Below are 15,580 nucleotides of genomic sequence, written 5' to 3' on the forward strand. Positions count from 1 at the left end.
TTTGTCCCGCTAGCTTAGGCTTGAACTCAAACCCCTGCTGATTTCGTAGAATTGAATATGCTCCCAGAGCAGTGACATACAGTACTTTAAACCTGCAGATTATCTATGATGTGCTAGGTTAAAGGCTAGTGTGCCCCTGTTACATCAGACTGTGCTCTGAAGAGGGTGGGTGCTGAGCACACACACATGGGGACTATGCCAAAGTAAATCTGGGGGATTGCTTCAGCCGGGAGCGCAGAGTGGATGGCGAATTCGCTCTGTATTGTGTACTTTTTGGTCATGTTCTGCAAAAACACTGCCAGGGCTGGGGTAGGATGAGGACATCCACTTTCAGATGAGACTGTAACTAGAGGGCAAATACAGCCAAACCCTGTGCACTTCAACTGCTGCCACTCAGGAAAAGGAAATACAAGGATGCGGTGTCTGAGAAGAAGCTGGAGGAGATGAGTGGTGGTGTCAGTGCAGAGCTACCTTTGTCAGTGCAGAACTACCTTATGGCTGGAGGAAGCTGGTAGATGACCAGACAGCTGGATTGAGGGGATGTAGAGATTTGCTAATATTTGTGGGGATGTAAAATCTCTCACTTTATTTGGAAAGGACTTAGAGTGGAGCTACAAGGGGGGCTGGCAGTGGGTGGCAGGACTGGCCCTGGAAAAGTTCTGTGCCCAGAAGGACCAGACATACCTGAGATGGATGGGTGGGTAGAGGTAGAGATGCAGGGAATGGAGGTCAACAGAGAAGTTTTTTTTAACTGGATGAAGGGAAGATCTCTAATGATGCACAGAGAGGGTACTGAGAATGCTTTTTACAAGCTGAGGATGGTAGCCGGTGTGCAACTTGAGCTCTCATCAGATGCTACAGGCAGGATCCACACTAGCCACAGCTAAGTTTTTCTCCTAAGTCCTCTTCAGCCTGGGGTCACCTACCCACATCTTCCCCCATAGCGCTCTGGTACTTCATGGCCTGGAACACCATCTGAATGTAGGTTTGGGTGGAGAGCTGCACTGTGTGGCCTTTACTCTGCTCTTGGTGGAAGCAAGTAAATATTAGCTAATGTCATTAGCCTGAAAGAGATACTATCTCCATATATCAACTCCCCCATTCTTTGGACTTAGGAGCATCTGAGGGGGTGTATTTAGGATTGCTCCAGCCCATCAGCACAGGCAGTTAGTTCTCTCCTCCTGTGTGGATCTTGTCAGCTCTTTGTCCCAGCCCAAGCCATGGGAGCACCAGTGCTCCTATTAGCCCTGACCCTATTCCCAGTCGCAGCTGCAGCAAGCCTGGAACCGTGAGATAATCTCCTTTTGATTTTGGGGGGGGGTCTGGTGGAAGGGACTGTCCTTGCAGGGTGCTGCTGAGGTGCTGCACTGTTTAGCATCACATGGCTGAACAGCGGGGAGGCTGAGCATCTGCAGCTCCTAGGGAGCCCCCCTGGAGCACTGGGTGTCCAGCACCCGGGCAGGTGAAGCCCCCAATGTTTGCTTGTGCAGGTGCTGCATGGCATACATACCACAAAGAGACAGAGGGCACAGGCTTTGCCTCTGCTCCTCCTGTGCTGGTGGGGGTGAAATCTCTTGTGAGGGCTGGAACCTCACGCCTCAGTCCCTGAGTCTTTGGCTTCACTCCTCACAGGCCCTTGCTCTGTGTATCTGCAACTGTGTATCGTTCACTGGGCAGCTGTGTCTGTCCCTGCTGGTGGCAAGGTGGTGACAGGGAGGTAGCAGAAGGTCTCTAGTTCCACACTGGGCAGGTTGCTTCTTTCTGGTATGGAAAGGGAGCTGCACTATAGTTCCTTCACTGCAGGCCTCCAGACATTCCTGACCCCTGGTCTACCTCTTCATGAAAACAAGAGAGATGGATTCTGGCCTGTTCCCCTCATCCTCTGAATTATTTTTGAACGTTTCCTGATCTCTTCTAGTCACTATATGGTGGTGTTCCCTGCTGTCATTCACCATTCCCAAGAGGAGAAGCTCTATGTTCACTTCAGCTCCCTGACTGAGGCCATTCACCTGGCTGTCACCTTGGAGGTGACATCCCAGAATCACACACTGGTGACACGGGATGTGGAGAAGCCAGGCACTTTTCAGTGCATCACCTTCCAGGTGAGTATAGCTGTGGCTGCTGATTTGGCAGTGGATACTCTCACCTTCTCTTCAGACAGGAACCCAGCACCTCTCTGGGTACACTGCCCTTTGCCTTGCCATGGGCTGCAAGCAGGTTAAGTGTATTTCCTTACCAGTGCCAGGCAAAATGCACCAGTGTCCTGGGGCCTAGCAAAGTAGGGTATCTTCCCTGTGTAGATAAAAAACCCTGTTTTTTTGACTTGTATCAGCTCATCTCATCCCACTTGAAGCCTGTTGGAAAACACTCACTTTCAGTTCACTCGGTGTTTAGTCCCTAAAAATGCTGGTGTATCACAAGACATGTCAACACCTTGGGAATAAGTTCTGTTCATCCTCGCTGCCTCAGAAGCCTGCTCTCCAGCACTAGGAGGACCATTCTGCTCTAAAGCTGCGAAGCTGCTCTAAAGCTACAAAGATGACTAAGGGCCTGGAGCATCTCCCCTATGAGGAAAGGCTGAGTGAGCTGGGGCTGTTCAGCCTTGAGAAAAGAAGACTGAGAGTGGATCTTATTAATGTTTATAAATATCTGAAGTGTGGGACATGGGGGGAATTGGCCAGCCCCTTTTCAGTGGTCTGTGGGGACAGGACAAGGGCAATGGCTGCAAGTTGGAGCACAGGAAGTTCCGCACCAACATGTGGAAGAACTTTTTCCCAGTGAGGGTGACAGAGCCCTGGGACAGGCTGCCCAGGGGGGTGGTGGAGTCTCCATCTCTGGAGATATTCAAGACCCACCTGGACGCCTATCTGAGTGATATGTCCTAGGGAGCTGCTTTGGCAGAGGGGTTGGACCCGATGATCTCTCGAGGTCCCTTCCAACCCCTTTGATTCTATGATTCTATATCTCAAGGTGTGGTTGAAGCCTGCATAGACATTGAGCCTGTTTTAATTTAGGTGTGGCAAGTGGTGATGGTGATGAACCCCCAATGAACCAAATTTCACCTAGGCAGTCTGGATGTTTCCCAGGTGGCTTGAGCTCCCATCATCGCAACTCCACTGCTCTGGTTAATGTAACTAGACACACAGAGGCTGGGGGGGCATGATTGCAGGCCCTTCAGTTACAAGTCTGTAGAGCCATGGGGACACGTCTGGTGCTTAAGCTTTACAAACTGCCCCTGTCTTCCCCAGCACTGTACAAAGTCGCTGTCGTTATGCCCTGATTTTCCTGCAGATCCAGCAGGACTCAAGGAAGGGCTGTTCTCACTTCTGGTACTTACATCAACAAGACAACAATTAATTAAGTTTTGGTGCCAGTCCTTAAGAGAGAGCAAGTCCTGGCTCTGGAAAGCCAAGAAAGTCTGCTGTTAGCAAAAAGAACCTTTTTCTTGGTGAGCTTTGTCTTTCTGATACTGAGATGCCCTGGTTTTGCCTGATCGGTATCTCATCTCCTGTTACTGGCTTGGTCAGCTCCAGATCTGACTTCCCTATGCTTTTTCTTGGTTTCATAAAAACCTCACACTCATGTGAAGTGGGACAATGGCATGGCAGTTGTCTCACCCTTAGGTTCATGAACAAGAGACAGGCAGTGACTGCTTCTTATCCCTATAATGGTAAGTGGGTCAGAGACAGACTCATACAGTGGAATGTGGAGTCTGAATTTCAGGGTTTTTTTTTTTAACAGTGATCTGATGTCTCACATCTGGCATAGGACGGAAAATTTCTGACTAATTTGTTTTCCATTGTCTTGCATCAATCAACCTAGGTGCCAGAGTCCATTCTCAGGAAAAGAGATTCCACGTCACACGTAAGACACCTCTCTTGGCTGCCTCTCCTCTTCAAGCTAGAGGGCTTCAGCTTCTCCTGCAAATGAGCCGTGTTGGAGATGCAGGGTGGGAGAGATAGTAATGGGGAGAAAGAGATGTGGAAAGAGATAAACATGACAAGGAGAAATGCAGAGGAAAGAAAGTGAGGAAGCTGGGGAGCACAGGGAAGGTTATGACTGGGGAAAGGAGAGAGAGAAATCAAAGGAGGGGAAGGGAGGAGAGGGAATTTGGAGATTTGGGTAGGAGAGATTCCTCTGTTTCTCCTTCAAGCTACTTGTAGTCTCAGGAGGCTTGTTCTGTTTCTTTTATACCCTGACAGCCAGAGAAGGTGGCTTTTCTGCATGTCCTGATCCACAGCAGGGACAATGTGCTCTTTGAGGGCCGCAAGAAAGTTCTGGTCAAGCCCCAGAAGAATGTAATTCTGGTAGAGACAGACAAGGGTTTATACAAACCTGGAGAAACAGGTAAGGCAAAAAGGTGGCATACAGAGATGGGGAGGGAAAGGTCAAGGTAACAGCCACATCTTGGGGGGAGATTTCACTAAGTGCAGCAAGCAAAGCTTGTTGGAGATGGAAGAAAGCAGATCTGTACTATCAGACGTTTCCAGGAACAGTATGAGTCAGGGTGTTCCCTTCTGAGCTGTGCTGCACCAAAGGTCCAGCCTGCTGCTCCTGGGTACTGTTCTGATGAGATACATCTAGTGACACCTAAAAGGAAAGCCAGGACTCTCCAGGACACTGGAAAATCTCTTGTTGCTTTGTGACTACTATTAATATCTGAGTGAAGCCTGGAGTGACAGTTTCAAGTTGTTGAAATGTAGAGAGTAAAGGCAGTGAGCTTCTAAAGCTTGCAGCTGCGTATGAACCTCCCAGACAAAATCCTCTGGGGCAGGAGATGCTGGGGAAGGGTGCTTGGGGTAAGACCTCTAAGGTAAACAGAGAGACATGAATACTGGAGCACAGAAAAAGGAGAAGCAGATTTGTACAAGGACATGTGGCAGCCAGAATGCTTTACTATCCTTTTCTTTTTATCTCCAGTGAAATTTCGAATTGTGAACCTTGATGAAGACCTTAAGGTCATTAAAAATGAGGTGAGTATCATCTTGTTCTTTTCTAGAAGTAGGACCCTCAGCTTGAGACACATAAAAGAGACATCATCTTTGAAGGGAAACCACTCACCCACTGGTCCCTTGGAGAAAGACTGCAGTGTAAACTAGCACAGGAGGAGGAGGAGGGCTAGTGTGGGGTCTGGATAGGGCAGAACTTTCTGGGAAGGGTCCACATCAGGCAGTATTATTAATACTGGTTCACACGGATATGGTTTTGATCTGTATGAAACTGAGCTTGTGTTTCTCTTTGCTTTTTACAGTATTCCCAGATATGGCTGCAGGTAAGTGACAAAGAACTGACTGAAGGGTGATGTCTGTCCCTTCTACTCTGTCCTTTCACTCCTGGAAAGGGTTGTGTCACAAATGTAACCTCATAAGGTTATGGTTATAGTTCAGCTGAAGTCTCTTCTACTTCAGTCAGTCTGGGTTCTTCATTCAAAGCAACTCCTCTGTGATACATACAGCTGAGCTAGAGGCAGGGCAGTTATGAACCTTTGCCCAGCACCTTGACTGCAGGAGTCCAAGGCTCAGCACAGCTGCTTCTCCTTCCCACAGTGCTATGGTGTTACCACTTCCCAGTAGCTTTACTGTTCTTGGCAACCTTTGCATTTCAAAAGTTCAGTAAAAAGATATTGGAGGGAGGAGAAGGAATCTTGCCTGGTGATCTGGTGTCCTCGTAGTGCCTCCTTGTGCCTGAGTGTGCTGGAGCTGCCAAGTACCCAGTGTGACTTGGAGGCTTTGCATGTCCTTTCCCAAAAAGGATCCTGAACATAACCGTATTGCTGAGTGGCTGAATGTAAAGTCAAGACATGGCATTGTGGATCTATCCTTCCCCTTGGCCTCTGAAGCACCCCTTGGGGAGTACACCATCTCAGTGCAACAAGACATGGCTCAAAAAACCTTCAAAGTTGATGAATATGGTAAGACTTGGGCAACAGAGGTGAGGGAAAAGCAGTGTGGGTAGCTGAAGAGAGCAGGGCAACGTGGCCATGTTCATCAGGCCTTTTGTCTTGGGAGAGCAGCAGGGACATGGGACAGACAGGTCTGTGTGCATGTCTCGTGCTAGACTGGAGGTTCTGCAGCTGCATAGATTACAGAGGGGAGGCTATGGCCTGACATCTCGTTCTGTCTGTGTCTGGGCCCTGTGATGAGTGCTTTCTGTTCTCATTGCCACCCTCTTCCAAGCCAGGTTTACTATTCACACCAGTCAGCTGCTGTAATAGTAAGTGGCATCATGTCTTAGTCCCGTTCAGTTGCAGCAATGTGGGTAAGGACAAAACCCTGTGCCACTGACTGAGCTGGAGTAGAAGGCCATCCCATGTGCTACTGTAGCAGCAAAGAGAGGGTGGCATGGCTGAAGGGCACAACCCTTATTGATTGCAGCATGGTGATGAATAACTTGGACCATGGCTGTCTTTCCCCATCTGGACTGTAACTCTAACAGAACTTACTGGAAGCATCCACACTCAGTGTTGCTTTTTTCTCTCCATCCTTATCTTCCTCACTTTTACACAGTGCTGAACAAGTTTGAAATAGAGATAGAACACCCTCCATTTATCACTACAGAAGAGGAATTTCAGCTGAAGGTCTGTGGCAAGTGAGTACCATTGTGATCTCTAGCCTTTGACTCCACAATCATCTCCACGTTGCCCATCGCCAAGAAGTGGCGTTCAATATGATGTTCTTGCACTAGTTCAGGGCTCCCTGGTATAAAAAAGACAGGGATCTCCTGGAAAGAGTCCAGCGGAGGGCTACAAAGATGATTAAGGGCCTGGAGCATCTCCTCTCTGAGGAAAGGCTGAGTGAGCTGGGGCTGTTCAGCCTTGAGAAAAGAAGACTAAGGGGGGACCTTATTAATGTTTATAAATATCTTAAGTATGGGATGCAGGGGGAAATAGCCAGCCCCTTCTCAGTGGTCTGTGGAGACAGGACAAGGGGCAATGGCTGCAAGTTGGAGCACAGGAAGTTCTGCACCAACATGTGGAAGAACTTTTTCACAGTGAGGGTGACAGAGCCCTGGGACAGGCTGCCCAGGGAGGTTGTGGAGTCTCCATCTCTGGAGATATTCAAGACCCGTCTGCACACCAATCTGTGCAATATGAGCTGGGGAGCTGCTTTGGCAGGGGGGTTGAACCCCACTCCAGTGGGTGGAGAGAGATGCAAAATGATCATAAGGCATGAGCTGTGCAAACAAGGTACAAAGCTCTGCCAGGCTCCACTTCCCCACTGATGAGAGTAGGGGGTGGCCTGGATCAATATTGCTATCTGACACGGCCAGTCTTCATGTGAATGTTTCTCCCCTTTGATACAGGTATACCTATGGAAAGCCGGTTCAAGGGAAAATAGATATTGCTTTTATCACATTATCCCAGTTTACGGAAGAAGATTTTTCAAGTTCTATTGAGACGAGGAAGCAAAACAGCAGGGTAGGTGAACAAACAGGATAGAGGACAGTATAACCTGCTGGAAACGTGTGTCTACCCCCTTTACCTGCCTGTTGTGCACCAACTGGCATCTTCCCACTTGCTAGACCTTCACCAGACCTTTGATTCCTCTCACTGTGGCTCTACAGCTCGGGTTACTGCTCTAGTGTTTCAAGGAGGTGTAAGCTCTGTGTAAGTAGTGATGCCTGGAGCCTTCCCCAGGGGTCTCTATGTATTCATATCACTGGTCTATTCCATCCTGTGACCATTCCCACCAATAAACAGGCTATCAGAGCACCAGATGGGCCGTGGCTTAATGTCCTGTGTCTTGCAGTATCCATGCAGTTAAGGGATCATCTTGGGCTTGCTATTTTCCTGTCTGAGATGATGTCCTGCACATTTGTGTTCATTATAACACAACACACATTAACCAAGCTGCACACGTGGTTGTGTGGCAGGGGGGTTGAAACTCTATGATCCTTGGGGTCCCTCCCAACCCAGACCATTCTATGATTCTATGATTCTATGATTCCCATGGCTTTCAGACACAGTTCTTTCAGCCTAAGAGTCACAAGAAAACATTTCTAAATGTCAGACCAGTCAGCAACAAGCCAGACTATAAAAATCCAGCTGGATCTCTGCACCTCCTAAAATGCACCAAGCAGCAAAGTATTTCCAGCTGGAATGCTGTACAGCCTTAGCTATGCAAAACAGCAACTGAATGCCAGCTCCCTCTCCCAAGACATGTAAGAGGCCCTGCAAGGTTCTTCAAGAACTTAACAGGCACAACTAGAAGCACTTTTCCTACCTCCCCTCCCCTTTCTGGCTGTACCCAGTTTCTGCCTTCATGCTTGTCAGAGCTCTTGCAATCTCTAATTGTCTGGACACCTTCATTTAACACGGCCACGTCATGGAGATGGTCATGACTGGAAAGCCACACTGTCAGGCTTTGTTCATCAGGGCTGTATAGCTTCAGGAAGGATGTTGCCTTCAGCTCAGGTAAAGATGCTTGTGCTTTTTCAGCTGCAAGATCTGGGCTTAATCCAGTCTCCTGTATTTCTTTGTGACATAATTAACCCTCATGTGATTTGCCCAAAGCACTTTTTTCTGCCACATTTTTTGTGACTCTGTAACCTGAGCATGTTGATTTTCTTCTCTGCCTAAGGTATCCATGAGGGGTAGTTACAGGTTTTTAAGCTTCCATCTGTTCCACAAATATTTGGAAATACTGTGGAACAGTTCATCTTCCTCCACACCACGCTCCTTCTCTCTTTCTACAGACAAACAAGGGTGGCTGCAGTACTTTTACAGTGAAGACAGAGACTCTGGAGTTAGATGAAACTGACAGCTCCATAGTTGTGATAGGAAGAATGGTGGAAGACGGAACAGGTACTGGAGAGTATGTGAAGCATTCTCTTCCTTGCAGGCAACTTTTTTGATGCTGGCCTTTCTCTGGCAGTTGAATTCCTTTTGAAAAAGCAACTTGAGGCTTTCCAAGTCTTCTGGCTATTCTGGTATCTCTTCCATCTATTACTACCAGATTTCCTGATTTTCTCCACCCTTCATCTCCACTAGCACATATGTAACCTTTTAGTGATTTCCTGAACACCGAGGTGTTCCTCAGCCAGTTGCAAAGTCCTGGCTGGCCATGGTAAAGCCTGTAACAAGGCCTTTCAGTCCTTGCTAATTGCAGTGCACCATCCTGACAGGTAGACCTGACCCACAGTCTCCTGTCCTCTCTTTTCCTAAGCCTGAGACAGGGCTACTTGTGCACACTTCTGCTGTGAGGACCCCCCATTCTGCTCCCTTGTATTCTGACACAACATTGACTATAAATCACTATGGTTTTTGTATCAGTGTTAATGTGCACCTAGCTCTGGCAACTGGAGGTGTTCATCGTTCAAGCTGTCACACTGTGGGTGGGATCCTTCAGGACACTTTTAGGCATCTACAGAGTAGCTGTCTGTAACTAAATAGTCACCTAGTTTATCTTCAAAAAGATAAATAAGTATTTATAGAGTACAATGCACCATGTCATGAAGCAGAGGTCCCAGAAAAGTTGAGGGTATCATATCCTAGAAGAATGTATTTTCCTTCCTAAATTTAGAAGTTGTAGATATTGTGGAATCTTCTTGTCTTCTGCTTCCCTAAGAACACTGCTATGGTTTAACAGATTTCTCATCTCTCCACCCAGGAGCAAAGACCACGGAAATGTCTGCAATTCCTATTGCAACAAGAATGAAGTCTATAGAGTTTGTCAACCTCCATCCATTCTACAAACGTGGACTACCATACACAGGGAAGGTAACACCCATGGATCCCTTCTCTACTGAGAATACATCATAGGTCTAATCTTCCGTAGGCAGAAAGCAACAATCTGCAGGAAAGTAAGTGCTTCTCTGCTGCTACCCAGTAACTATGAGTGAAGCCTCCTGGAGAAGCAATTTCTTCTCCCTATCCTAACTTAGACAGGAATTTGGGGGACAGCTGCAGTCTCTTGAGGCTTCTCCAGGAGTAGATCCTGAAACTAGTCTGTGTAATAACAGGCATATAGCATGGGGGTGGTGTCAGCAGGGAAATAAAATTCCCTGGTAACTTGGCAGAAATCACTGAAGCCTTGTATATCAGTTCACTGGCAGTCCTTTCTGACTGAAGTTCCCTGGGTGGTGCTAGGATTGCTGTCCCGTTGGGGCTAGAAACACTTTCATCTGGGCCACTACTAACCCCAGCATGAAGAATGACAAGAAACGGCAAGAATTAAGTTGCTGGACATGAGACTATTTCTGGTCATCAAGGATGATACAGCACTGTCCAAGAAAAAAACTCAGTATCTGAGGAAATCACCTTTCCCCCCAGCTGTAGGTGTCTCATTTGGCTGCACTACTGTTTATTTCTAGTCCTGAACATTGGTTGTTTTCTGTATTTATCACACTTTTATTTGGATCCTCCCAACCTGTCTGAAAGCTGCAAGGGCTGAGGCAACCCAGTGATGGAAACAGTATTAAGCACTGGCAGTGCATTGGAGTGTGGCACAACAGGGTGTTTAACTTCACCCCTTTCCCTGCAGATGTTCTGCCACAGTGGTGAGTCTCCCCTCAGTAATGAAACAGTCTACCTAACACTTGATGTCAACGATGAGGAGACACACCTGACATTCCTCACAGATGAGAATGGGGAAGTCCAATTCTCACTAGATACCACCAGTTGGAACAGCACGATGGTTTCTTTGAAGGTGAGCATCAGCCACAGGAAAAGGAGGATAAAAAGAAAGTAGACTAAGGAAAGGGATAGGAAATGGAAGATATTTGAGGTTTTGGAGCACAGTCCTCTGGCCCCTGATCTTATTTGACTATACCTGTAGATGCAACTTTAATTGCTCTCCAGTGCCATCTCCTCAGGGAAACTGGAGTCTGTGATATAACGCTTTAGCCAAATGGCTATCAAAGGTGCTCCGCTGTCCTGGGCTGGACCACCATCCTAATCTTTTGTACCAACCCTCACCTTCCACTGACTCCACTAAAAGCATATGTAATTTGAATACTTCCTCAGGGGAAGTCTCCCCTTCTTCACTCTGGGATGGTGGTTCAGCAGAACTGGCAGTTGATGCCTGTCTCTATTGAACTCTACTTTTGGTGTATGCTCTTGCCCTGCAGCAGCATGTAGCTTCTCTGGGCTCAGCTGGTCAGGTGGTGGCTCTTGAACTCCCTTTCAATACCAGACCTTGAAGCACTTGGCTGCTTCTCCTCACAACTTCCGATCTTACACCTGGAGCTTGTTGTTACCAATCTGGCAGTACACCCATCTTCCCACTACATGCATTCCTGATGTGGGATTCATGCCCAAGAAATACAATCTTCTATTGCCATTCATTTCTCTGAGACTGGAACTATTGTTCTGTATGTTTTTCCCTGAGACCTCAGTCTATCCAGGGTGAGGTTCCCTAATTTTGGTTGGGTAGGATTTGGTGATCAGAGATTCTGTAATCTAGGAGGTAGTTTTCTGTCCCCAGTGAACCTAGGGACAGGTTCTGGTTTTGTTCCTAGGCCCATGGCTATTGTCCATAGAAATCTTAATTATCTGAAGAGAAGTAGAGCTTCACCATAAAAAAAAGCTGTTTTGGTGTCTGTTGTGCTTCAGGGCATTTGACCAAGACCACAGACTGTGCTGGGATTGAAGTCTGATGTGGGGTGTGTCCCCATGGAAAGATAAAGGAGGAAAAATTAGATTGTGGGCAAATCTACTAGATTTAGAAAGTCTCATAAAAGACTTTAAAATTACATTTAAACAAAATAATATTCTAAGTATACAGATGTGAGGTCTGCCATCAGCTCAGGTAATAACTTACTGTTTTCAGCAGGTGTATCACTCCATATTGATTGACATGTTCTTGTGCTGAAAAGGGTACCTACAACCTTGGAAATAATGATGAGCAAGATTCTTCTGAAAGTCACTCAGGAGTCGAGGACAGCTTCCACTGGCTGAAACCTTTCTACTCTGAGAGCAACAGCTTCCTTGAGATCGAGGCCAGGAATGATGAGATGCCCTGTGATCAAGAGCAGGAAGTGCAAGTGGATTATATCCTTGACCGGAATAAACTCAGTTCTGAAGCAGAACACATTGATTTCTACTACTTGGTGAGTACAGAAGGCAGCTAAATTTCAGGGCAAAATTATGTTTACTGGCATTTTACCCTTTTCACCCAGAGGATAGATACTTATGTGACAGAGTAAGCTGCTCCCAGACCAGTATAAATCAGTTTGTGAATTCTCTTCTGCTGAAACCTCCTCCTGTTTCCCAGTTCCTGGACCCACTTTTACCCCTCAGCTGCCTTGCTTTGTTAGGAGTGTCTTGATGTAAGCTTGAGTGAGACATATCTGCATTTCACCCTGCTTTCTAGAATGTTTACATGGGTGGCAGTGGAGAGCTATCCTGTTTTCTGCCCAGCAGGTATGTCCCATGAGAGGTCATGAGTATCTTGGTTACTGAATTGGCCTCATTCTTATAGTCAAAAAGTATTGTAACCTGGTAACATGAAGATCAGAGATTACTAGGGCTTAAGAGCAGCTGCTCTTAGCTTCAGATGTACCTCCAACTTTGCAAGCAGCCATGACTTCTCATTGCCTAACAAACACCTTTCAAGACTCTCTCTGCTGCAGAGCTTGTTAGGTCATGAGCTGCCAGAGGTACTTCTGTGGCACCAAACATCCGTCAGGCGTCCTCCTCTGTTCTCTCGTGCTTTTCCCACTCTCCTCATGCTGACAGAATTCAGGTCATCGAATTGCTCTTCCCTTTGTCTTTCAGGTGATAGCAAAAGGCAAGATCCTTTTCAGTGGAGAGAAGCAGGTGCCAATTACCCAGCATGAGAGTGAGTAGAAATGCATGAAGCGCCTCATAACACACCCCAGAAGCTGAGGCCACTGCCTAGTGGCAATCTCTGCAGCTGTTATTCTTATCCACAGGTGGAAGCTATTGAACTGAGTTCTTACTGGTTGTCCACCTCATTAGACCAACACAGTCTCCTCTCATATCTGCTCAGTGTCCTTCTAGGTGACTGTCCATCTCTTGCCTTGTCTAATTGATCTAATAGCCACCCATCTGACTTCACTGCTAGCTTGTATCTTTGGAGACGATATAAAACTTGTGTAGCTTCCTTATTTATCTAAGATCCAATAGGGAAGAGGAATATTTTTTGCTAAACTTGAGTCAAAGAAGGTCCTAGGTTTCTTGTTAATCTATGACACTCTTGTCTGCAGGTAGAAAACATTAAATTTCCTCTTTTGATTCTTATTGTGTGTTCTACCCCAATGAGCTCATTCAACCAAATGCTTTCCCTCTCTTCCTTGCTGCTATTTTGTGCAGATCTGCAAGGCTCCTTCTCACTGACTCTGAGTATTGGCAATGACTTCCTGCCTGACATCAAACTTCTACTGTATGCAGTCTTCTTGGATGGCGAGGTGGTGGCTGATGTGGAAGAATTTAAAGTAGAAAAGTGCTTTAGACACAAGGTGAGTAGAAATGCAAGGAACGTGATAACATAATTGGTGTGCTTTAGCTTACTTTGGTTCCTGGTACAAATGGTGTAAGCTGGATACATGCCAAGCCAGATGCCTAGAATTTTTGTCCAGGAAACAAAACAGGTAACTTCTTTCTTCCCTGAACTACTAGTCCTGCCCTCCCCAACACAGACTTAGCAAGCCTTTCCTAAGGAGCAAACCAGCCCCCTTGAACTCTGTTTTCTTGCCCCATTCCCCATGACTGACTTGGGAACACAGTCCCCCATGTTCTCCCTAAGACAGAAGAGAAGCCTGCCTGCTTAGGTCCCTGTAGTAGCCCTGTATCAGAGAGACGGATGTGTGGTGGTAGAGAAATTCTGGCTGGCCTGTACACATTGTAACCTTCCCAATCCTTCCAGGAGGACCTGATGCTGTGAAAAGCCAAAATCAAAACTTAATAGTCTTTGTGACTTTTAAGCAGGTATTCTTTATTGCAGTGCTGGTCACACAGGGAATCATATCTCTTAATGTGCATGGTAAATAAGTTAGTTGCACAGCTTAAATGCAGGTTATACACACATATTCATGACCTTTCTGAGAAAGGATTAACATATTCATTACTTTTCTGAGAACTCACTATCATAGGTTTCCACCCTTTCCAACATGCAAACTACAGTCTTCAGGTGGTCTGCATGGACCCCGGTGGTCATTTACTTCATCCACTCATCTTCATCACTGTGTTTTTGCCATGAACTATATCCCTTATCTTCCTCTTCTTGTTTACCAGAGCAGCATGATTGGCCTTGGGGCCCCTCGTAGCCTTGAGTTTTCTTGATCTCAGAGACAGTCCTGCTAGAAAGCTTACAACATGCTGGTACACACATTCCACAGTACCATTGCTGCAAAATGTTACTAGTATCTACAAAAGTCTAGACAGTAAGTCTCCATTAGATTCATTGCTGCATAATATGTTGACACCCAAAAAACTCCAGACAGTAATTCCCCATTAGATTAATCTCTCTTTTAAGACCTGTTTCAGCACCTCAGCTCCCTCCCTCACCTTATTCTCTGTCTTTCCCTCTGCTGCCCAGACATCTAAGAGTCATAGGGTCCTACTCTTCAATGCTAATCCTCCTTATCCTGTCATCTTTTGCAGGTGACACTTGAGTTCTCACACAAGGAGGAAGTCCCGGGATCAAAAGTCAGTCTGAACCTCAAGGCTGCTCCAGGGTCCTTGTGTTCTGTCCAAGCTGTTGACAAGAGTGTCCTCCTGAAGGAGAACAATACCCTAACAGCAAACACAGTGAGTGCAGCCTGTTGTGACCAATCCCCTAGTGTCCCCTGTATTCATGTGTTGGTGAGAGGAAGCCCATAGTCTGTTCCAAGACACAGCTGCAGTGTTGGGTGACTGCCCTGGCACCCAATCTCCTCAGCCTCTTCTGAGCTGTTATGCAGCGATCATGCTCAGCCTTGCACTGTGAGAGGAGGGGTACTGCATGGCACTGTAGGTGTGTGTGTGGGTGCAAGTAGCTTCAAGGAGATGCTGGTGCTTTCTGCTTGGAGGGAGAGTGCTTAGCACCTGTCTCTCTGACCTTCCATCTTCCAACAGACAGTGAGGCTAAGCTTTTTTTAATGGAAATTTGCCCCAGTAGGATCCTCTTATCCCTTTGTCCTGGCCCCAAACATTGCTGAATTATCACCATGTGGCAGATCAGGCCGAGCACCTGGGCAGTTCCTTATAAAACAGTAACTATAGAGCAGCACCCAGTGCACCCAGTGGCTCATGAAAAGTGGTCAGGAGTTTGTTAGCACCCAGGTGCATGCTGCAAAACTAGAAGGGCTGAAGGATCTTTCCTTAAAGCAGAAGGAGCTTACCTTAAAGCAGTCATGTGTTTGAGAGGAATGAATTTAAGACTTAGAAAAAATATACTGCAAGAATTGGAAATACCAACATAATTCCACAGGGTGTATCAGAGATAATACACATGTATGTGATTCTGCAAAGCTGTAGATTGGTAGGTCAGACCTTTACAAAGAAGCTTCATCAAATCCAGGGGTGCTTTACTGCACCTGTAGAAAGGACCCACAGTGTGATCTGACACTGCATTTTATGACAGTGCTGTTCTAAGAGCAAAATACCTGCATAATTTACTAGCAGGTAAAGTAGGGATCA

The 15,580-nt window shown here is 46.6% G+C and overlaps 1 protein-coding gene across 1 annotated transcript in view; it reads left to right on the forward strand.

Annotated features, from left to right (window-relative positions):
* Nucleotides 1-1,220: 1,220 nt before the first annotated feature.
* Nucleotides 1,221-15,580, forward strand: part of LOC311192757 (alpha-2-macroglobulin-like protein 1) — a gene marked incomplete at its 5' end in the record, with an annotated part of 32,686 nt that continues 18,326 nt past the window's right edge. Inside the window, 15 exons of the mRNA XM_084265332.1 lie at nt 1,221-1,288; nt 1,919-2,102; nt 4,203-4,347; nt 4,921-4,973; nt 5,252-5,272; nt 5,752-5,911; nt 6,507-6,588; nt 7,303-7,417; nt 8,695-8,803; nt 9,609-9,718; nt 10,482-10,646; nt 11,815-12,048; nt 12,716-12,779; nt 13,274-13,419; nt 14,564-14,710. Of these exons, the coding sequence (XP_084121458.1) occupies nt 1,221-1,288; nt 1,919-2,102; nt 4,203-4,347; nt 4,921-4,973; nt 5,252-5,272; nt 5,752-5,911; nt 6,507-6,588; nt 7,303-7,417; nt 8,695-8,803; nt 9,609-9,718; nt 10,482-10,646; nt 11,815-12,048; nt 12,716-12,779; nt 13,274-13,419; nt 14,564-14,710 (1,803 nt within the window). The remainder of the gene's footprint in view (nt 1,289-1,918; nt 2,103-4,202; nt 4,348-4,920; nt 4,974-5,251; nt 5,273-5,751; nt 5,912-6,506; nt 6,589-7,302; nt 7,418-8,694; nt 8,804-9,608; nt 9,719-10,481; nt 10,647-11,814; nt 12,049-12,715; nt 12,780-13,273; nt 13,420-14,563; nt 14,711-15,580) is intronic.

The sequence above is a fragment of the Gallinula chloropus genome, assembly GCF_964237585.1.
Source record: "Gallinula chloropus genome assembly, chromosome: 1".
NCBI lineage: Eukaryota > Metazoa > Chordata > Aves > Gruiformes > Rallidae > Gallinula > Gallinula chloropus.